Source organism: Mustela nigripes, chromosome 1 (assembly GCF_022355385.1).
Source record: "Mustela nigripes isolate SB6536 chromosome 1, MUSNIG.SB6536, whole genome shotgun sequence".
NCBI classification, from domain to species: domain Eukaryota; kingdom Metazoa; phylum Chordata; class Mammalia; order Carnivora; family Mustelidae; genus Mustela; species Mustela nigripes.
In genome coordinates, this window is record NC_081557.1 from 133081256 (window position 1) to 133103971 (window position 22716).

Below are 22716 nucleotides of genomic sequence, written 5' to 3' on the forward strand. Positions count from 1 at the left end.
TGTGATCTCTGTCTGTCAAATAAATAAATAAAATCTTTAAAAAAAAAAAAAAGATAAAAAATGCAAATAAAAGTAATAAACATAAATGCACCATAAAGTATAAAATGAAAAGTCTTCCTTTATACTCCCTTTGTGAATTACATTCACTGGCACTTATTTAATTACAAGTTACTTTAAGTTCTTAATAATGTTGTCGCTTTGTTTCAAATAACATTATTTTCTCTTTGAAATGATGGGATCCCTGAAGACTTCCTGTGCTGGAAATTGTGAAAAATATTGGCTAATATTTGACTCTAGCTTTTCCACAATTCACTGGAATACTTTTGGGAGTAATATAATATGACCACACTGGGTTAAACTGTAGCAGGTAGCTTTATATATGGTGACATCGGGCCTCATAAGACCCAAGAGAAGCTGATTTTGATGGCTCGTTTTATGTCTCACCACTGACTAATACACATTTTTGAAATTTTGCAATCAAAGCAGACCTTTAAAAGACACATTTGGTATACCCAGTGCAAATGTAGATTTATATGGATAACACTACAGAGTTTTCTGGCTTTCTCAGTTTTTACCCAGGTGAAAACAAAAGCCAATTGGGTTCAATATTAGCAGAATATTTACTTCCAATGCTATAGTGTTGATAGTAGCACAAGGAAAAAATTATTTATTCAAATTCCAAACCTAGGTTATATACTATGTTTTATCATTTCAATAATGTATTTTAGAAATCATGCTCAAATTATGACTATGTCCTATAAAATGAGCTGTGGTGTAATGGGGTAGGAAGGTATAAACTAGGGCGTGGTCACCTCTGCTCACCTTCATCTCAATCAGTAAAGGTTTGAGAGACACGGATACATTTTTTTTTTTCTTTGCAGTGTAACAGTATTCATTGTTTTTGCATCACACCCAGCGCTCCATGCAATAGGTGCCCTCCCTAATACCCACCACCTGGTTCCCCCCACCTCCCCCCCCCCGCCCCTTCAAAACCCTCAGGTTGTTTTTCAGAGTCCATAGTCTCTCATGGTTCACCTCCCCTTTCAATTTCCCTCAACTCCCTTCTCCTCTCCATCTCCCCATGTCCTCCATGTTATTTGTTATGCTCTACAAATAAGTGAAACCATATGATAATTGACTCTCTCTGCTTGATTTATTTCAATAAGCATCATCTCTTCCAGTCCCATCCATGTTGCTACAAAAGTTGGGTATTCGTCCTTTCTGATGGAGGCATAATACTCCATAGTGTATATGGACCACATCTTCCTTATCCATTCGTCCGTTGAAGGGCATCTTGGTTCTTTCCACAGTTTGGCGACCATGGCCATTGCTGCTATAAACATTGGGGTACAGATGGCCCTTCTTTTCACTACCTCTGTATCTTTGGGGTAAATACCCAGTAGTGCAATTGCAAGGTCATAGGGAAGCTCTATTTTTAATTTCTGGAGGAATCTCTACACTGTTCTCCAAAGTGGCTGCACCAACTTGCATTCCCACTGACAGTGTAAGAGGATTCCCCTTTCTCCACATCCTCTCCAACACACCTTGTTTCCTGTATTGCTAATTTTGGCCATTCTAACTGGTGTAAGGTGATATCTCAATGTGGTTTTAATTTGAATCTCCCTAATGGCTAGTGATGATGAACATTTTTTCATGTGTCTGATAGCCATTTGTAGGTCTGCATTGGAGAAGTGTCTGTTTATATCTTCTGCCCATTTTTTGATATGTTTATCTGTTTTGTGTGTGTTGAGTTTGAGAAGTCCTTTATAGAACCTGGATATCAACCTTTTGTCTGTACTGTCATTTGCAAATATCTTCTCCCATGCTGTGGGTTGCCTCTTTGTTTTATTGACTGTTTCCTTTGCTGTGCAGAAGCTTTTGATCTTGATGAAGTCCCAAAAGTTCATCTTCGCTTTTGCTTTGTTTGCCTTTGGAGACATATCTTGAAAGAAGTTGCTGTGGCTGATACCAAAGAGGTTACTGCCTATGTTCTCCTCTAGGATTTTGATGGAATTCTTGCCTCATGTTGAGGTCTTTTATTCATTTTGAGTTTATCTTTGTGTATGGTGTAAGAGAATGGTCAAGTTTCATTCTTCTACATATAGCTGTCCAATTTTCCCAGCACCACGTATTGAAGAGCCTTGTCTTTTTTCCACTGTATATTTTTTCCTGCTTTGTCGAAGATTATTTGACCATAGAGTTGAGGGTCCATATCTGGGCTCTCTACTTTGTTCCACTGGTCTATGTGTCTGTTTTTATGCCAGAACCATGCTGTCTTGGTGATCACAGCTTTGTAAGTAAAGCTTGAAATCAGGTCATGTGATGCCGCCAGTTTTATTATTGTTTTTCAACATTTCTTAGCAATTCAGGGTCTCTTCTGATTCCATACAAATTTCAGGATTACTTACTCCAGCTCTTTGAAAAATACCGGTGGAATTTGGATCGGAATAGCATTTAAAGTATAGTTTGCTCTAGGCAGTATAGACATTTTAACAATGTTTATTCTTCCCAGAGACATGGATACATTTGAAGTACACAATTATTATGATTAAAAAGTTCACTGACCAGAAGAAAAACAATAGGATAAGAGAGCATGAGGTAATCCTGTGTGTTCTTGACTATACTGTACACAGCTCTTGGCCTTCCAACTGAAGAGGAAGATAAAAGTGTGGAAATAATTCATGTTGGAGCTTCATGTAAGATTAAACCACTGGAAAGTGAGGAGTATCTGGAAAGGGACAAGGGACTGGGAATTTTTTAATTGAGCACATATGGTTACAGAAGGAGTTAAGTGTATTTAACCAGAGAAGGGCAAAACTTAGAACATCACTACTATAAGGGGTTTTAGAGACTGACTAGCCCAAATCTCTCCTTTCTTCAGGTGAGGTCCAAAGTGGTTCTCTCAAGGTCATGAATAATTAATGATAGAGTCAAAATGCTGAAATAGTCATCCTGCCTCCCATAAGCAAGCTTTTCTTCTCCATACCCCCATACAAAGCCTCTCTAGTTATGTATTTTTTTTCTAGCTCAAGACACAAGGAACTCAGTGTTAAATGAGGCAAAGAAAGATTTAAGATCAGAAACAATGAGTTTCCTGAATCTGAAAATTTTAATTACTCTCACTATACAAGTAATTTAATAGGAAATACATCTGCAGAAGGAGATATGCTGTGTGTCCTCAGAGATACAAGATATCCTGGAATAGGGCTTGAAATGTGGACATATTGGTATCAGAAGGAAAGAACAGCCTAATCTTTTGAGATTTGGGGAAATAAACCCTCATATCCTGGCTGTCCTCTGAGAGATGGGCTTCAGGCAGAGGCTGGTCACCATTGTTCCCTGTAGCAGATGCTGCTGGGAGCCAGGAAGCCTTCCTGGCTTTCAGCAGCACCTAGGTCCTTCCTGTCTGAGTCCCTGCACTCTCTCCCCAGTGCCTGGTGCTCTCAGGAAAGGTCTCCCAACCTTGGATTATCCATACCTGAAAAGATGAAGTTTCTAGAGACACTTGGAGAAATCATCACCACTTCAGTACCTGGGGATGCCCTAACTCTAGACACAGACCGAATGCTGTGCCTTGAAACCTACATTCAGAAAAAGGATAAACCCTTACGTAGCAGGGATGGCGTAAAGCAGTTTTAGAGTGATGATCTTGACAACCTTAAAGTTCCTTCTTATATTATCTACGATTTGGGTATTTCTGGTTATGCCATTTTTAAAAACCCTGAGCTTATGTATACAGTTGCTTCTTCTAAACCAGAAGGCCCCTTTGAGAATGGAAATTTTTTCATGGCCGCATCCTTCCTTGACTCTGAGGACAGATTACAAATCCTCACCGTGGTCACAGAACCACAGCCAATGATCAGGTGGCTGCTACTTGCCAGGTTCCTTTTGTGCCTCTCTCCTTCTTTCATTCAGAGCTTTGGGCACTCTGACTCTTGAGCTGCTCCTTGCAAAGCCACAGACCTTTCTGTCTCTAAGCCTTCCACCTGACATGTCCACGCAAATGTGACTTCCTCAGAGAAGTCTTTTTTGATTAGACTTGGTCAGATCCACTATATGTACTGTAATCTTAGGATGGCAGACTTTGCTTGGAGACAGCACTCACAGCTATAAATAATTTATTGTATAATGTCTGTTCAGTTCTGGGCCCTCAACTCTGGCCTCTGCGAAAGCAGGAAGCATTTGTTCTGTTCATGGGTATGCTGTTAGCCTCTCTTACAACACAGCCTCCCCATAAATACTTTTGAAGAAATGTATGGATGAAATTCAGATTGCAGGGAAAAAGTAAACCTTAGCTTTACAAAAATATTTTTCAAATTTGATTGAGCAAAACTCATTTTATATGAGTTTTCAGGAATACTCTTATTGCATAAAAGCACAGTCATGTACAGAGTCTATGGCTGCCGAAACAGGTAGAAAAGGCTACAAACTCTCAGAACAACAAAAGGAAAGCAAAGCGCCGGGCTGTTCTAGTGGTCCCCATGCTCTGCTACATCTCAGAATTTGTACTAGATAAAATCTGTTCCAGATAGAGTGCCCCAAGGGCTGTTCAGCTTTTCTTCTCTGGGAAATGATATCACAAACTGAACATAGCTTCCACCATGGCTCATATGGTTGACATTATACAAATGAAGAAAGCCATGAGGAAAAGAGATGAGCTAGGTTGTAATACTACATTCTCATCCGGTAGCATCTTATTTGAACAAAGCCCTTTAAGACATCTGTAAAATGCATTTTGGTGAGAAATGGAAACCAAGGGATGACTGCTTATGTCAAATAAAGACAGTTAGAGACTTATCTATATTTAAAAACTGTCCATTTAAGAAGATGGAAAATATTTAAAGTTATCAATAACTCTATGATACATTTTAATCCACTTTTTTCCTAAGTGAAAAGTTTTGATGGCATGTCATAAGTTAATAAATTATGAACTATTTTTGCTGGTTGTTTTTTTAAATAGTTACTTAAAAATTACTTAATCATATAAATATCTCTCAGAATTCAACCTTGAGTTTCATTCAAAGTTTTTATGTATTTAACACTTGGTTAAATACAAATAATTTTGTTTGCCAAACCTCATAATATGATGAGGCAGCAAGGATAATACCACTAGGTCCTTTGGGTAATAAGGGAACATTTTTATAAATGCTTTCCTTCACAGCCCTTATTTTTTTTTCCTCTTTGGGGTCTAGCCTAACTAAAAAGAAATTCAGCTTTTACCTACCAAACCATGGCTTGTCTAACACCACTGATAAAAAAGAATCTGGACTAAAATCAATAAAATGAGGGGTGCCTGGGTGGCTCAGTGTGTTAAAGCCTCTGCCTTTGGCTCAGGTCATGATCCCAGGGTTCTGGGATCGGGTCCGCATCGGGCTCTCTGCTCAGCAGGAAGCCTGCTTCCTCCTCTCTCTCTCTGCCTGCCTCTCTGCCTACTTGTGATCTCTCTCTCTGAGAAATAAATAAATAAGCTCTTAAAAAAAAAAAGATTAAAATGGGGCACCTGGGTGGCTCAGTGGGTTAAGGTGCTGCCTTCGGCTCAGGTCATGAGTCCTGGGATCGAGCCCCGCATCAGGTTCTCTGCTCAGCAGGGAGCCTGCTTCCTCCTCTCTCTCTCTGCCTGCCTCTCTGCCTGCTTGTGATCTCTGTCTGTCAAACAAATAAATAAAATATTACCAAAGCTTTAGAAATGCCCCAATTTAATCTTTCTTCCTCTTCTCCTTTTGAGAACCAGTCTTCTGATTTTTGTTATGTTTACTACATATGTATTCTTCAAAAAATGTGTTTAGTTTAAAAAAATTGAGTCATAAGCATAAAGAAAAGACAAACTCGTCACTGTTTGAGAAAGTTCACAGGAACTATCTTGGAGTATAAATGGGCTTCAGCTTCCCTGTGTGTTCACAAAAGCCCCCACAGAAGTAATCAGCAGACAGGGTCATGAGCAAGTCCTGGGAAGCTGAGGGCTCACCTTGGTGGAGAGGTCTGGCTGGGCCAAGTGTGGGCAGGAACTGCACAGGCAGCAGGAAGAGCTGGTCCCTACGCTTTGTTTTTTATTTATTTATTTATTTTTTTTTTTTTTTAAAGGTTTTTATTTATTTGACAGATCACAAGTAGGCAGAGAGGCAGGCAGAGAGAGAGAGAGAGAGGAGGAGGCAGGCTCCCTGCTGAGCAGAGAGCCCGATGCGGGGCTCGATCCCAGGACCCTGGGATCATGACCTGAGCTGAAGGCAGAGGCTTTAACCACTGAGCCACCCAGGCGCCCCCCTACGCTTTGTTTTTTAGTTCAGTGTGGCCAGCTTCCAAATCTCAGCACCAGATCAAGTCAGAATGGGGCGGGGGGATGAAATGAAAGTTCTTAGCTGAGTCAGGAGGCAGGGCAGGGAGCAGAGAGCACGAAAGGCCAAGAGAAAAGAGAATTTGGGTCAGGCTTACTACACTGCCATTCTGTCATCAGGGTAAAGGACAAAGCAGTGGCAATGAGCTCTTCATGATGAAAATGTCCATGCGTCTGTCTTGCAACACACTACTCCACCCCGATGCACAGCTTTTACCCTCCTGCAGGCTCCCTTTGGCTCTTGCCTATACTGGATCTCCTGCTTCCGGTACCTCTTTCTAGGTGAATTCTAGGTGAATGCGGCTCTTCCTAGGTGAATTCTTCACTGTTGGTCGAGCACATCCTATATAAAGAGTTGTGAAGGAAAACCTCCAAGACCTTGCAAGTCGGCAAACTATTGACTACATCTTCATATAGAATGGAAGGTATAGGATTCTTTTTTTTTCTTAAGATTTTCTTTATTTGACAGAGAGAGATCACAAGTGGGCAGAGAGGCAGGCAGAGAGAGAGAGAGAGAGAGAGAGGAGGAAGCAGGCTCCCTGCCTAGCAGAGAGCCCAATGAGGGACTCAATCCCAGGACCTGGAGATCACAACCTGAGCCTAAGGCAGAGGCCTAATCCACTGAGCCACCCAGGGGCCCAGCAGGGTATAGGATTCTAAGTTGGAAGTAACTTCACTTCAGAATGTTGAAGGCTTTGCTTCACCATCTCTTTGTGTCTAGCCTGACTACTGAGAAGTTCTAAGTCATTCTGATCTTGTTGGTTTTATGTAACGATGTTTTCTGAAGTGTCAGTCTCAGTGTCACATGACACTGGCAGGATCATCTCCCTGTCCTGCATATTCTGAATTTCACAATACACTGCTGTGAATTTATTTTCACCCATTGTGTATGCAGTGAATCCTTTCCATTTGGAAACTGAGTATCTTTCAGTTTGGAGAATTAAAAATATTATTTCATTGATAATCTCTCCCCCTCCTTTGTTCTTTCTCCTGGAATCCCAATTATACATGTATAGTCTACTTAAGCAGGTTTTCCAGCATAGTCTAATTTTGTTTTTTTACCTTTGTTCTCTTATATTCCTTTTTGTCTTTCTGCCCTATTTTGTGGGACAGTTCCTCAGCTTTTATTTCTGCTACCAATTCATTCCAAGAACTTTTTGTTTTCCAAATATTCCTCCCCTCTTCTGAAATCTTTTTAATTTTTACTTCTTGGATGCTCTAGTTCTCTTATCTGTGAGGTGTGTTGTTTTGCTTTTACATTCTCTTCTCTCTACAAGTCTGTTTTATCCAAGTTGCTTTTCAAGGGAGTTGCTTCTTTTCTTCTGGATCACCCATGACAAATGTTTCTTCAGAGGTCTTTTCTCTCTTCTTGTCAGACATGATTCTGAGTTAATTGGAAGCTCTGAGCAAGACAGAGGAGCTTGCCAACTCTGGCCTTCCCGCTATGGTAATGTGGATGGCCTCTTTATTGGAGAAACTCCCGTATCACGTGTATCGATTTTTCTTTCTCCTAGGATGTTCGGATTGCCCAGAAAGGAGTCCTTCAGGCTCTGGCAGGCGAGGAAATGTTCCAAGGCCAGCACTACAAAAGGTCAGTTCAGAAGATGACTGGGAGTAGGAGCACTGAGAATTTGGAATTCTAAGAGTCACTCAATTTTCTTTTTTGTATACTCTCAAATGGGTCTTGAGGCTTCCCCTTTCTCCCCAGAGATCAAACCAAAGTTTCTTAGTCTGTGGGACTCTAACCATCTCAGAAATAGTTTATGATGCTCCTCAGCCAAAAGATAGACCCAAGAGCTTCATGTATTTAGTTATTTTGAAAGAACGTGTAAGTTTTTAGATCTTAACAAGTTATTATTTGCAAAAAAACCCCATATAAATTAAAGTTATTATTTTATTCTTAAATAAGCACAGTTACTAACTAATGAACACACACATCTGTGCTTACTACAGGACTCGAGATCAGATGGGCCCCAGCCAGCGTCATTTCACGTTCCACACTGATTTTCACGTGGCACTTGATTTTTGTCAACACATACACATCAAAAACTCAATTTCAAAATGATAAGATGTCATAGAGAAGAATGTAGAGTGCTCTGGAGTTGAAACTCTGAACTGTTCCAAGTTAGTAGTTGTATCTATCAGATGTTGAGTATCACTGTGTTTACGTCAAAAACATCAAACACGACAGCACCTCTGTCGATTTGGTGTGATGCCCCAGGTTCGAGAACCACAGGCTTCACACAACCCACTTTTGTTTAGCCTACCATCTGAACCTGGACTTGCATTAAGCTTTGAGCTACAGATAGTCTATTGGGATCTCAAGCATCCTTACCATTGCTCTCCTACAACTCAGCACCTTACTGCATTTACCAAGTATAATTAACTTCACATTCTGAATCACAGAATCAGAACATTGACTCGGGGATCTAAGATCTAAGATGATGGGCAGCACTGGCTAGCAGAGATTCATACTGAAAGTACAAGGCACTGTATTTTTATATGTATAATTTTCCAGTCAACAAGACACAGTATTTTTAATTTTGTATGCCATTAGACAATGCTATAGAAGTAACTCAATACAGTTTGTGGCTGCTTCCAGACAGCTGAGTAAGGGCCTGAGTATTAACAGCTGTCAAATGAGTGTTCTGTGCCTCCGCACCGCCCCCGCCCCAGACGAGTCTTTGAAGGATTCAATCAGTATAAAGTCAGAATGTCAAAGAAAGAGGCCAGAGCAGGTAATATGACAAACGGATGTTGGTCTTAAGTAAGCTGACTAGCTATTAATTCACAAAACAGTCTGAAAAGATTTGTGATGCAAGCTGACTTCTGTCTAGACAGAGAAGGGAGTGTAAAACACATTAGACAGATACAACACAGTAGTGACAAGAAAAACCTGTTTTAGTTTCTCAAATGCATTAGGAGAGAATCTGCTAGGTCCTTCTTTATCTTAATATCTAATCCCTAATGGGGCTACAGCTAGGTACTAGTGAATTTCAACTTTATTTCTAGAGCTTCAACACATCTTACACGTTTTTAAAAAAACGAAGAAGAGTAAAGAGATAAAAAGAAGGAAGGAGGGAAAAGGAGAGATGAAAAGAGAGATTAAGAGAGAGAGGGCGGGGGGGGGGGGCGCGACCAAGTGAGTACCGGGTAGTGAGGAGAGAACAAGAGTGAAAGTGTCAGAGGACTGGAAGAGAGTAGGAAGACAGGGTAATGAAATCTGAATGCTTAAATATGTTCCTGAATTTCAAAAGCTATTTATGTTTTAGCATTTGGAAAACATCACTTGGCCTAGTCCTATAAAATTTATCTCTTTCCTCCGATGTATTGTAGTCATGTCTGTTTTTGTCCTTTCCACTTAACAGTGGCTAAAAAACTATCAGGGAAGCTATCGGGGAAGCCAGAACCGTTTAATATGGTTGAATAAGTTCAGCGGCCTACTGGATAAAATAGTCAATCAGGTCACTTAAGGAAAGGACACAGTTCAATATATATTTTGTTTTCTCCCCAGCCATGTCAACAGTCAACTTCAAGGTCAATGTAAGGAAAACATTTGGCTACTAATAAAAGAAATCATAATCCTATCTAGTATAATAATAATCAGGCATGCCAAAACATTGTTTAAATACAAATATGTTTTAACATTGACTTGTTCTGAAATTCTCACTCATAACAGTTCACATAAGCAGTCACTGAAATAGCCACTCATATGTTTAAACTTCTGTTTAAGAAATATGATCTAGAACTTTATTTAACACTACATGCCAATTGTAGATTTCCTGAAAGAGAGAATTTTGATGCTTCATTATTAAAGACAAAGGACCAATTCTAGAATTATGGTAAATATAATTATAGAGAAATTATCAAAGATCAGAGAAAACTAGCTGTGTTTTGTTTGTAATAGCCCCTGCCCCATATTGACAGATTTGGTTGACATAGTTCTGTACCAAGAAATATTTGTTTTCAGCATATTCTACTATTATAGTTGGAAAGGAAGAGTCTGTTTTCTTAAATGCTTTCAGATCTAACCGAAAGGAAAAAAATAAGAAAATTCAGCAAACACTGGGAGGAGAAACTTTCATATTGCTAGGATATGCAGGTGCTTTTATATTGCTACCCTCCTGTGGGCTCATGCAGTAGACTGAATTTCTGAAGCTCCATGTTATCAGGGAACAAGGATTATGCAATTTTATGTGAAGACCTATCACAGACAAAATATGAAATTGTATATTTCCATATTTTGGAAAGTGACTGCAGTATTCAATGTGGTGACTAACACATTAGATGGGACAGCATGTTCTAGTTTTAATCATGACAAGAAGGCAGTAGATCAAACCCCATTGTTCTTTGAGGATGCTACTCAGCATCTTTTAAACTTGGGATCCTAAAAGGATCACACCCTAATTTTAATGGCCCAATGCTCAGTTATGAAAGTTCAGGATGAACTCTGGTCATCAGACCTGCAGTAGCTCACAGAGAAAATTTAAGTTCCCCCAAGAAGGGACAGAGCAGAACCTTGGCTCCTAAGGGACATAATGGCAGAGCCTGCTCAACCCCAAGGCAGAGGCACAAATCAGTTTTTCTATCTTTTGCTAAGGAGTCTGTGAAACTGGTCATTTTCCTGATGGGAGAAATGCAAAGGAAGTGAGTCTCGAGGAGGATGTCCTATGAAATGCAGACAAAAATTTTTGTTTCTTTTGCAAACAATGTTGTAGTTCATGGGGAGTCCCAAGTATATAAGAAGTCTGGAGCAGGGGACCAGTCAGACCTGGAGCTCCTATATAACAGCTCTCTGATGATGCCAAGTGACCTGGTCATTAAGAGAGCTCCTAGGGCAAGACGACTTTCTTCAACTCCAAGGTTGCAGCTCAGGGGACATAAATGAGAAATGCCAGCGGTCAGCCTCGCTTATTACATCTTTGGGCCGCTTTCATAGAAGACACATTTCTAAACTGGAGGGTCGAGACATTAGTAGGTTTTGGTCAGCAGAAGTATGTGGCAGATGGTTCTTTTCTACTGGAATTTTAGGAGCATGTTTTTTCATCATGAGCTTAGTTTGCTTTCTGAATAGAAAAGACTACATTTTAAAAAAGCCTTAAGTCACCGAGGTTGACCTTCTTGTCTGAATGAAACTTAATGTTTTACTAATAAAGAAGCTGGTATAAAATGGAGTGTATGGACCCCATGATAAAGAAGATACTGTCTTTAAGGGGGTTTTGTATTTCCAGGGAACTGCAAAAACATTGTTCTGCTTATGGCTTTAAAACTGAAACAAAGAACTATTGAAACCCAAAAGATACACTACCAAAGGGGGCGGGGGGAGAATATCTTACCAGGTTCAGCTGTTGATCTAGGTTCTTTTTGCCACATGAAAAAAAAAAATCAAAACAGAGTATTAGAATGGGGTTTCATTAATAAGAAACCTACCTATCTTTCTCTCTTTGTCCAGGACATGTCTGCAGGATATAGGTAACTCCGTAATACAAAAGATAGAGTGATAATAGATCCATTTATATTTCTATAAATACAGAAGCCCAAATTCCAGTTACAGCTTACACTAGAAAGTGTTTTAGGGGCGCCTGGGTGGCTCAGTGGGTTAAGCCGCTGCCTTCGGCTCAGGGCCGCTGCCTTCGGCTCAGGTCATGATCTCAGGGTCTTGGGATCGAGTCCCGCATCGGGCTCTCTGCTCAGAGGGAGCCTGCTTCCTCCTCTCTGCCTGCCTCTCTGTCTACTTGTGATTTCTCTCTGTCAAATGAATAAATAAAATCTTAAAAAAAAAAATCTTTAAAAAAAAAAAAAAAAAAAAAAAAACCATGACTTATAGGAGGCTTATAAACCTCGTAAGATTATTTGGCCAACTTTGAGTTCAAATATATGTAATATTTCTTCCTGAAGAAGGAACATACAGCTCTTATAAAACTTTCAAAGGGGTACACAAGTGACCACCATGGCTTTAATTTACCGGATCCCACTTATCTGTCGATTACCCAGTCTCACTTCTTTTTTTTTTAAAGATTTTATTTATTTATTTGACAGAGAGAGATCACAAGTAGGCAGAGAGGCAAGCAGAGAGAGAGGAGGAAGCAGGCTCCCTGCTGAGCAGAGAGCCCGATGCGGGACTCGATCCCAGGACCCTGAGATCATGACCTGAGCCAAAGGCAGCGTCTTAACCCACTGAGCCACCCAGGCGCCCCCCAGTCTCACTTCTCTTCAAAAATAAAAATCATTTCAGCTAAGGGCCCCTGGGTGGCTCAGTCATTAAGCATCTAGCTTTGGGGCAGGTTATGATCCCAAGGTCCTGGAATCGAGCCCCATGTCAGGCTCCCTGCTCAGCGGGAAGCCTGCTTCTCCCTCTCTCACTCCCCCTGCTTATGTTCCCTCTCTCACTCTCTGTCAAATAAATAAACATCTTTTTTAAAAAATCAATTCATCTTGAAAGACTAAGTCCTTCTTGGTTTTCCTGAAGCTTGAGAGAAGAAAATGGATGGATGTGGGAAAATGAGCACCTCTCTTACTTTTCTGTAGAATTCTGAAATCTGGAGAGTCTTGAATTTCACTCCCTTGTCGGAACCACTTGACCTGCAAAGGGGGTGCTCCTCGGACCCGGCACTCCAGGACGACCACCTGACCCTCGGATGCTGCTATGTTTTGCAGTTCCTAAAAATTCAAGGAAGACACATTAGACTTTGGTTCACTTTTACACAATTTCACAACAGAAAGTAAAGTTTGCAAATCTTAGAGGGCAAATAAATAAATAAATAAATGCAAAACTTGCATCATAAAATAATTACCACTAACTCAAGTAAAAATAGACACCTTGAAATCCATCCATCATTCGCTTTCCATAATCTCCCTGTAATGAGATTAGTAAGGGTTACCACTGGGCCTGTGGACTTTTTGGGTCTGTCTGCAAATTTACTGACACTTTCATATTTATGGAATTTTATGGCAATGCCTGTTACCTTTCTCTATTTACACTGAAGGGTTAGCTGGTGGAATGCAGACTTCCTAAAACAATTATATTCCATATGAACGTAGATTCCTGGGAAAACCAGACAGGAAGAGGAAAAAAGGCACAATTTGTTTTTACATGCCCCAACCTTTTCATGTGCTCCCCCACCCCCACCTCTGCCAATGAGCTTCCTCTGTCAGGTTTATTAAGATAAGAAGCTTGGGGACTTTCTCATTTTGAAGTTCTGAGTAAAATAATAAAACCCGCAGTACTTCTCCCTTCGTGACCTTCAATTCCTCTTCCTTTGCAATTACCCTGTTGCCCCTGACCCTATTCCAAGTCCAGACCAGTAAATTTTTACAGGGCAACAGATGAGAAATTAATTTGTCTGCATAGATGCAAAGAGGTAAAGCTTTAATACTTGTTATTAAATATCAAAAGATTAATAGCCTCACAGATATCCTCCCCCTACCTTCCTCCTCCCGGCTTACTTAGCAATGGGGCTGACTTCAACTTTTTGACTTTTTCAACTTCTGACTCCAGAGTATGAGATCTTACCTAGGTGGATGGAGAACTCTTAAAGTAATTCGGATATGACAGAGTCATTCACCTACATGTCAACCAAACGCAAACAAATCCACGTTAAGAAGTGTGTGGTCTTTACTGGTTTGGTTCGGTTATTTAAGATCATCTGAAGGGACAACAAACGTGTGCTGGGAAAAAACAAATGTCAGAGCAAAGGGGCTGCAGTGAGTGTGGTAGAGCGCTAAGGAAATTCTCAGTCAGAGCTGTTGGCGGAAGAACTATGAAAGGCTAATATTAAGTCTGAGAAGGCATTTGATAATAAGCTGAGTAGTTAACAAAATGCCGGGGTTTTTTTTAAGTGAAAAGGTTAAGATTTATTAACTACTTCTGATTACACTGTCTCCTTGTTTTTAAATGTAGAAAATCTCTGGTTCTAAATTGACTTTTTTACTTTGTGACTGGGTCCAAAGAGCTAATTTAGTGGATCAGAGCAGGAAAAGTGTCACTCACAGGGCCCAGGTTGTGTAGATTAATTATTCAACACTTCCTGGACAAGCCAGAAAGTTTGATTTATTCTTAGGATTGTGTGTTTTGTTCAAAGGCTGGAAAGTCAGAGAGCAAATGGGTAGATACCAAGGATCTGAAGCAAAACTCCACAGGATTATAATAGGACTCCACCCAGAGCAAACTTTTTCATCTTGAGAGAAACCACAGCTAAGTGGAATGAGCCCTTAGGAGAATCTTCAGGGACACAGGGCGGAACCCTGAAGGAGACTAAGAGCCAACCTACAGAAGTTGCACTTAGCAATCTACATCATCCACTCAGGGCAGAACTGGGGGACCCTGAGTGTTCTAGGATCCATATATCAAGCCCACCTGATATTGTGATTCCTTTAAGGGGCTGAACTACTTAGAAAGAAAGGCCACATAAGACTAGTTGCTCCCTCGTCTCCCATGTGCCCCTACTGCCCCTAGTCCCACAGTCCCATACCAGCTCTGCTGCTCCAGCTAAGCCCAGTGGCCCACAGACAGAGGCACGGGCTCTGCCTCTGACCAGCTGTGAAACCGGGAAATCTTTAAAGAGTAGTATGAGGAAACAGGTGAGGGTGCCTATTAGACCAGCAATGCCCACCTGACTGACATTCACTGTCACCATCATGTGTGAGAGAAAGACCAAATAAAAGATGCTAAGGGTGACAAAGTGAAGGCTACTTTGAGTTACAAAGGAGATAAGCAGAGTTATCTTCTAAACCTGCCCCTCCAAAACCAAAGTCCAGGCCCAAAAGGACCCAGCAAAGCAGGGAGGGAAGATGCCCACAGAGACAAAGGGGAAAGCCAAGGTCAGGAAGGAAGCAATTCTGCTGAGATCAGAGATGATCTACGGTCTAGACACGAAGGTAGAAGGCACTGGAAATGCCCAGTGAAGTATGCTCTGTGCTGCCCATCACTCTACAGTTTGTGATTTTTTTTTTTAAATCAACCTTTATAAAAATACAGAATTATGTTTCACTTTTCTTTTTACTAAGCTGTGGAGTTAGCACACACTATGTTTCACGGTTTTCTTCTGGGGGAAGGGATATACCGCTAATTGAATGTCAATGCCTCAGGAGCCGGGATGCAATGGAGGAAAGAGGATTTATGTCTAGTTTTGAGGCTTTCTCTTAGTGCCCAGGAGGAGTTCCGTAATATCACCATCTGCCAGGCCACTGTGGGGAAGCCCTGAGTGGAGGGAAAGCAAAATCTCATGACCTCTCGATTTGCTTAAATCAAGAGGTGTGTTGGGACCCCCCAAATCACCTTCACATAGCACAGACTTTCTGGTGATGACCTGGTGAAGCTGTCTTTGAGAAGCTCTAAAACCACACAGCAGCTGAATTACCCACACTGTGGGGACATCTGCTGTTCTCAGCAGATTAGAGGACAACCTCATGGACAACCTCAGTGGCATCACATTCTGTCAGGTTTTATTGTTTTTTGGGGTTTGTTTTGTTTTGTTTTTTCATGCTTGAATGTTGTCAAATGTTATCATTTGTTGCCAGTGTCTTATACAAAATACCCTGCTTATAAAATGACCTTTAATAATGCGGATCCAGTCTGGCTTGGAAGTAAAAAAATCATCCCCTACAAGAAGAAAAGCCAAGATGCTCTTCCCTATTGCCTTGCAAAATTTTATGGATTTGCTTTTTCACATTTGTCTTTCATTTACTTTGCCTAGATTTTTGTAAAAAGTGTGAAGTAGGAGTCCAATTTTTTTTTTTTTTTAAATTTCTGCTGAAGAACTCATTCTTTACCTAGCGATCTGCAGGTTTTTGGAGATACTGGAGTGTCTGTGGGCTCTATTCTGATCACACGCCCATTTGTTTGGTCTTGTTCAGCATGATACTATCCTAACTACTCTACAAAGTCTTAACATCTCTGATGACGAATCCCTTGTCCTCTTACCAGCATTGAATTTTCCTCTTCAGGAGTACCTTGGCTATTTTTAGACATTTTTTTCTTAGAATCAAATTTGCTAAGTTCTACATTAAACAAATAAAACAAGGAACCAATTGGAATTTCAGCTAGATCTGCATTAAGTTTAGAGATTAATTTGGGGCTCATGACTTCACGATTTTCTAGTCTACACACATGGAATCTCTGTTTACTTATTTGGGCCTTTTTAGACGTATTTCAATCAAGGTTTGTAATTTTCTCAAAAAAAAGATACACCACATGGAGCCATTTCTGAGTTGAGCAGTTGACTATCAAAATGGATGTCATTCACTTTGGCAAGGCAAAACACAAACTTGAAGAACAAATTGAATATTGTCTTTTTTTTTTTTTTTCTCTAAAACATGCTGGTTCTCCTAAACAATTTCCTACACAGCTCTTTGTCTTTTTTTTCTACCCTCTTGGCTTTCCCACTCCACAGTAAGCTCTACTAGGTCACTGACCACGCCCACACCATCAGACCCTTGACCAGATGATACTCACAAAACAGTTGTTGCATAAACACCTATTCAGCGCCTAAGGTAACCATAAGAGTCTGTGGATCTGTTCATTTTAATTTTTAAAGGCTGCTGCATGAAGGCCCATGTGAAGGGACCTTAAGGACCAAAGCAAACAGAAAGAAAGAGATGTGAGATGTCAGACCTTGGTAAAAATAGGAGGAAAGTAGGCAGGAGCAGCTCCATCCTGTCGGCAGAGATACGAGGTTGGACTGTGGACCTGAAAATGCAGAGACACAGGGATCAAATTCCAAATATATAAATTGTTGAAAAGATGGGCTAAAGAAATCTTCCACTATTGGGATTGCTCCGCTTGAATGGAACGAGGGAACGCAAACAGTGCCATCTGTCATTTTGCTGCTCTACGCTCACGTACAGTACAGACCTTGTTCCTCCTTTCACAGCTGTTCCTCTTCTCTATTCAAAAGGATATTCAAGGTAAAAGTTCCTCAGTTCCCTGGGGATCCATGAGCTTGTAAATGTTCTTACCAAATGGATTTCTGTGTGTGGGACTTCCACAGGGGTCTTTTCAAAAGTTCTCACAGACATTATATTTTATTTTTAAATACAGTCTGGATTCATGGAATTAAAAGCACAAGTTACTGGCAGTGGAGGGTAAATTATCAACCATCTACCTTATGTTTAACCTGCATTCTTTCTTGATATAGGGGATTACAGGAAACAAGTTAAAAAGGAATATATTGTTCTTTCTTGATGTGCAAAAAACAAAGATGCTAAAATACTTACTGTATGGCACTCATCTCCGGGGAAATATAAAGATTCCAGAGTAGGGAATGGAAAATACGTTTCTTTCTCCAATCATTTATTTTCCAACACTTTGGATTTATGCCCTTCTATGTAAGCAATGGTTAGCTTCTTAACCCCAGATGATGGTGATCTGATATCATGGGTCCAAATATGTCACAAGTTATCATCGAGAATGTTGGCAGAGTTGCAGAGATGTGAGGATAGTAAAGGGCGTTATTCATTATCCTCGTAAGACTTCTCACTGGTTTGTGATTCAGGACTGGGTTTCACTTTTTGTTGTCTTTATATGTCCAAGGACTATTGGAACACTTACGTAGTGTTTAGTCTGTGCCAGACACGGTTCTAAGTGTTAATGGAGATTCACTGACACACTGAATCCTCTGGTGAGATGCATGGTATTATCTTCATTTTACAGATGAAGAAACGTGGCATAGAGAGGTTACATCAAGTGGCAGAGCTGGGATTTGTACCCAGGCAATCTGGCTCCCGGGTGTTCAACTTCACATGACGTTGCTTACAGTAATAAAGCAACGGAGTTTCTCTGAGCCCCTCATCCTACCTGTACAACTGTCCTTCCATTTAGTGTCCCTGGAGAATTTAAACCATTTAAATGTACCGTTTACATTATTATGGTGCTTACGTATTTAAATATTTCATGCTCTTAGGCTTTTGTGTTACACTTTAACATATTCTGCCACATTCCCGACATGTTTCGCGTTTCCCATGCATAGTTCTATAAAGTGTTTGGGAATGAAGCTAGTGATGTATTTTTTTTTCCCCAATGAAATGTCTAACATGTTGCTAATAAACACTCACCACTTATCAATAATTAAATATTAAACAAAAAAGATCCACTGATTTAATCAGAAATATTTTTATAAGTACTGGTTTAGGGATTTAAAGGAAACATCTATGCCATCTTTGAATTAATTATACTGGTTGGTTCTTTTCAAGTTTACAAACTCAAATATCTTTACTGTTTCCCTATTCCACATATCCAAGAGTATATGTCACATTCTACAAATACTAAAATACCTGGGTGCTCAGGAGATGGAGAGCTGGTGACGGTCACACAACAGATTTACCAGTTAGGGATTCATTTACATTTCAAGGGCAGGAGTGGGGAAGCCTTTTGTGAGTGTCCTAGTTAAATATATGCATCACAGCACAAAGGCAAAGTAACATACATCTGATTAAAACATTTCCATTCTAATTTTTTTTTACTGTTTTTAAAAGCATTTTCTGTAGTGTTGGCAAAGTAAACTATTACTTTCCAGTAGTTTGTATTGCTGTTTTTTCTTGGATATGGTAGTCTCATAAAGGAAAAAAAAAAAGGCAGGATGAAAATGCTTTGTTAAATCAAGAAATTTGTGTTTTTTTTAACTGTTCATCTCTTGGAAAAACTTTTGTTGGTATGTGGGCTTTTCTTGCTTCTAATTTGTTTTAAATAAGCTAATAAATGTGGTGAAACAGAAGAGGATTTATAGGTAGAAGAAAAACCAAATAGTCATAGCTAAAAGAGATACCATTTTCTCAGGTTATGAGCTGTTAGGGACATTCCTAATGGAAATGCAAGCACTTACTAATCGGTGATATGTTTTCGATGAAAGATGTTTTTAGTAGCTTGAAAGGGACAGTTTTACCTACCATTTTCTTTCCTCTCAGTTGTGTTTCCACTTAAAAAATACTGCAGGGAGTATACTGAATTGGAATCAAAGCCGTAATCTTTAAACCAAGAAGTTTGCCAATGAGTTTGACTCACTGTGGTCTCTGGTCCAAGGCACACTTACCTGTTGAACGGGGACAGACAATGGTTGAATCACAGCTGTGGTCACTCCTGTCTTTGGAGAAGATGATCCTATTGTCAAGGAGACAGAAGTTGTTTTCTTCTGAGCTCTAGAAAATATGGAGACAAGTGTGTTCCATCGGTTTTTTTTTCTTAAAGCAGGAATTACTCTTTGAAAGATTTCCCCACAAGAGCTCAGTTTCTTTTGGTCATTCAAACCACTTCTGTTGTAAGTGCTTCAGAAATGGGAAGCCATAGCCTACAGTTAGAATAGCTGTGGTCAACATACGCATAGACTAGACCTTATAGATAGCAAAATAAACACACAGGGAAAAGAAAAATAACTATATATAGCTCAGCTAATATCAGAGAACCTAAAGTATTGAACTTGAAAATCAAGTCTCTGGAGAAGGTCCAATCTTTAGCAATAAGCAGATACTTGAAATCTTTATGGTTAGGGTTCCGTATTTAATTCAAAGTTTTAATGGTCTCTTTTAAGTCTAGCAGGTGTTCTTTGTTCTGGTTTCCAATTTTTGTTGAGAATGTCTTGGCCTTTTAGTTCTTTTCTTACTGCATAAAAGTTAGTGAGGTGTAGAGAAAGGTTGAGAAGAGTTGGTTTCTAGGCCCAATTTTGCTAAGAGGCTGGCTGTGAAATCTCAAGCGAGTCGAGTAGCTTCTCGAAACTTGAGATCCTTATCTGAAATCAGGAGTGCCAGAGCATATCATCTCATAAGGTTCCTTTAGCATTAATACTCAGGGATTATTTGATGCTGAGTAGATAAAATTGTTACGTATCTGCTAACAGATCAAAGGAATTTATTAGCATAGTCTCAATACTCAAGGAGTTTTTTGTTTTTTTTTTAAAGATTTTATTTATTTGACAGGAGAGAGAAATCACAAGTAGGCAGAGAGGGAGGCAGAGAGAGAGAGGGGAGGAAGCAGGCTCCCTGTGGAGCAGAGAGCCCGATGCAGGGCTCGATCCCAGGAGCAGGGATCATGACCTGAGCCGAAGGCAGAGGCTTTAACCCACTGAGCCACCTAGGCGCCCCAATACTCAAGGAGTTTTTTTACAAAAATCCCAGTAGGTTTGATTTTATTTTTGCAAACAATTAATTATTACCATCAATTTACATAATAATTATTTTGGAAAATAATCCATTTGTCTTTGTAAGAAGAACTAAATTTTACAATTTTCCTGGTAAGATCTAACTAGCAATAGTCTTTATCCAAGTATTTCTGGGCTAATTACACACTTTGCAATTGGTGTAATTAGACTGGTCCTCATTCACATTTTGGTTATGATTTAACTAGCTTCCTCTCAATGCTGATGATGTTCTCATATATTTATAACCAGTTAGTTGTCCTTGAAACTTAAGATTGTCTATGGTTTGACTTTGGAATCTCAATGATGAAATGCGGACTTCAAAATCTAAACTCCTAAGTTAAAAATTGTGTTCCACATTCAAATGTTTGATCTTTGGCTGACATCAGCTGACCTCTTCCTTCACAGCACAAGGCACTCTGCTTCTCCCCACAATGACTCTGTCCACCTTCTTTGCTGTGCAGAGAATTGATGGGATTGTCGGCACTTACTGCGGCATGGCTCCAGGGTTTGATTTGAAAGCTAAATTTTCACTCTCAGAATCTGTTGAACTGGCACCTGAGACAATGAGAAATAATGATAAATTTAAGATTTGAGTAAGCACCTATAACTGCTTCAAAAATTAAAACTGTTCATTTTTAAATAATAACATACAAAGTCTTATGTTCAAATAGAGAATGGTTTAGACCGTTTTTCCTTGAACTGTTTTTCTGGAAAACTACTTAGAGCAAAGATCTACTGTAAAAAGTTTTCTTGAAAGCCATATGCTTTTAATGCCAGATTTCCTATTAGTTTAATTTTTATCACTGATCCTCACAACCATATTTTAAAATGGCTTATAAACTACGAAATAAATGTGTGTGTGTCTCTCTGTGTCTATGTGTGTGTGTGTGTGTGTGCGCGCGCAAAGCATTCATGATTTTAAACTTTAACCCTTTCCTGGGAGATTACACTCTGGATTATTAATGTCTTCATTACTCATTAATTAGGAGATGCTTTCTGACTCTGTGATAAATTAGAACAAAATAGTGGCTTCACTTATGAGTTAGAAGGTCTCTGATTTTGGATTATGCTTTCCCAAATTCATTCACTTCATTACTGTTTTTGAATTAAGGGTGGCCTTATCAGTTTTTTAGTCAAAATGCAAACTGTACTTATGCTTTAATACTCATGTGTTTTGTCAGAGATTTAAGTGATAGATTTAAAATAATTGTAATGATTAGAAGTATACTCTTGACATTTCTTTTATAAGATGTATTTAAAGTGAGTTACATTATTTAAAGACACTTTAATATAAAATAATATGTGCTTATAGAAAAGCAACCAAATAGCACAGAATTGTGTAACATAATACTACAGACCAGTGGGTACCTTCCTTAATGCCATCTGCATGTTAATAGTCTGATGTCTATTTGTCAGATAAATTTAATGTATTAACATATACTTATGTACATAGCTCTACAAACAGAATCACACCATATGTACTCTTTGCAATTAGTTATTGTTGCTTATAGATACATTCAGCATATGCGCATTTCCTCAATTTCTTGGATGGCTGCCTAGCGTTCCTTTCCATGACTCCATTTCTCCCGTCCTTTATTAATGTTTTAACAGTCAGGTTTAGGTAACTCTGCTGGAATGTCTGCTGTCCCTTCCTATTTACTTCTCTAAGTACCACTTAGTATAGACTTTCTTCATATAGTTCCTAGACTACCACAATAGATTCTTATCTTGTCTTCCTCTCTCTGTCAATCTTCAACCTACGTCATTTTTTACTATAGCACACCTTTCCCGTTTAAAAAAAAAAAAAAACCCACGAAAAACAAAAACTAAGATAAGGAGTTTCAACTCAATAAATTTAAAAACCTAAAACCTGCAATTTAGTGACTTCCGTGATTTCCAGCCAGATTTTGTAGCTCTATCAGCCAGAACTTCCATAACCCCGAGCCAGAGAGTTGAACATACCACTGGTGTCCATTCACTAGGTAAGGGGAATGCAGCAGTGAAGAACTATACACATACAGCCTCCACACGCCTGCGCTCGTGGAGTTTACATTCTTTTGAAGACACAGACCACAGACTACATAAATAGAAGACATGGATAGTAGTGGGTGAAATGAGAAAGCACATCAGAGCAGGGATCTAGGGAAGGGGGGGACTGGCCTGGGATGCAGTGTTATGTGGGGTGGCAAGGAAGGCTCCATCAAGATGGGGACTTTGCATAAAGACCCCAAGGACGTGGGGGCTTTCCTTTCTTGGTCT

General features: G+C 39.7%; 1 protein-coding gene and 1 long non-coding RNA gene across 2 annotated transcripts in view; one reads left to right on the forward strand and one right to left on the reverse strand.

The window, feature by feature from the left end:
- The window catches only part of LOC132000441 (uncharacterized), a 22380-nt gene extending 9311 nt beyond the window's left edge, over nucleotides 1–13069 (forward strand). The window contains exons 4-5 of the long non-coding RNA XR_009399315.1: nucleotides 7846–7922; nucleotides 12860–13069. This is a non-coding gene — a long non-coding RNA (uncharacterized LOC132000441). The remainder of the gene's footprint in view (nucleotides 1–7845; nucleotides 7923–12859) is intronic.
- The window catches only part of PALLD (palladin, cytoskeletal associated protein), a 388884-nt gene that overhangs the window by 206564 nt on the left and 159604 nt on the right, over nucleotides 1–22716 (reverse strand). The window contains exons 3-7 of the mRNA XM_059374195.1: nucleotides 20946–21012; nucleotides 19357–19462; nucleotides 16944–17018; nucleotides 12850–12991; nucleotides 11668–11691 (exon numbers count right to left, since the gene is read on the reverse strand). Of these exons, the coding sequence (XP_059230178.1) occupies nucleotides 11668–11691; nucleotides 12850–12991; nucleotides 16944–17018; nucleotides 19357–19462; nucleotides 20946–21012 (414 nt within the window). The remainder of the gene's footprint in view (nucleotides 1–11667; nucleotides 11692–12849; nucleotides 12992–16943; nucleotides 17019–19356; nucleotides 19463–20945; nucleotides 21013–22716) is intronic.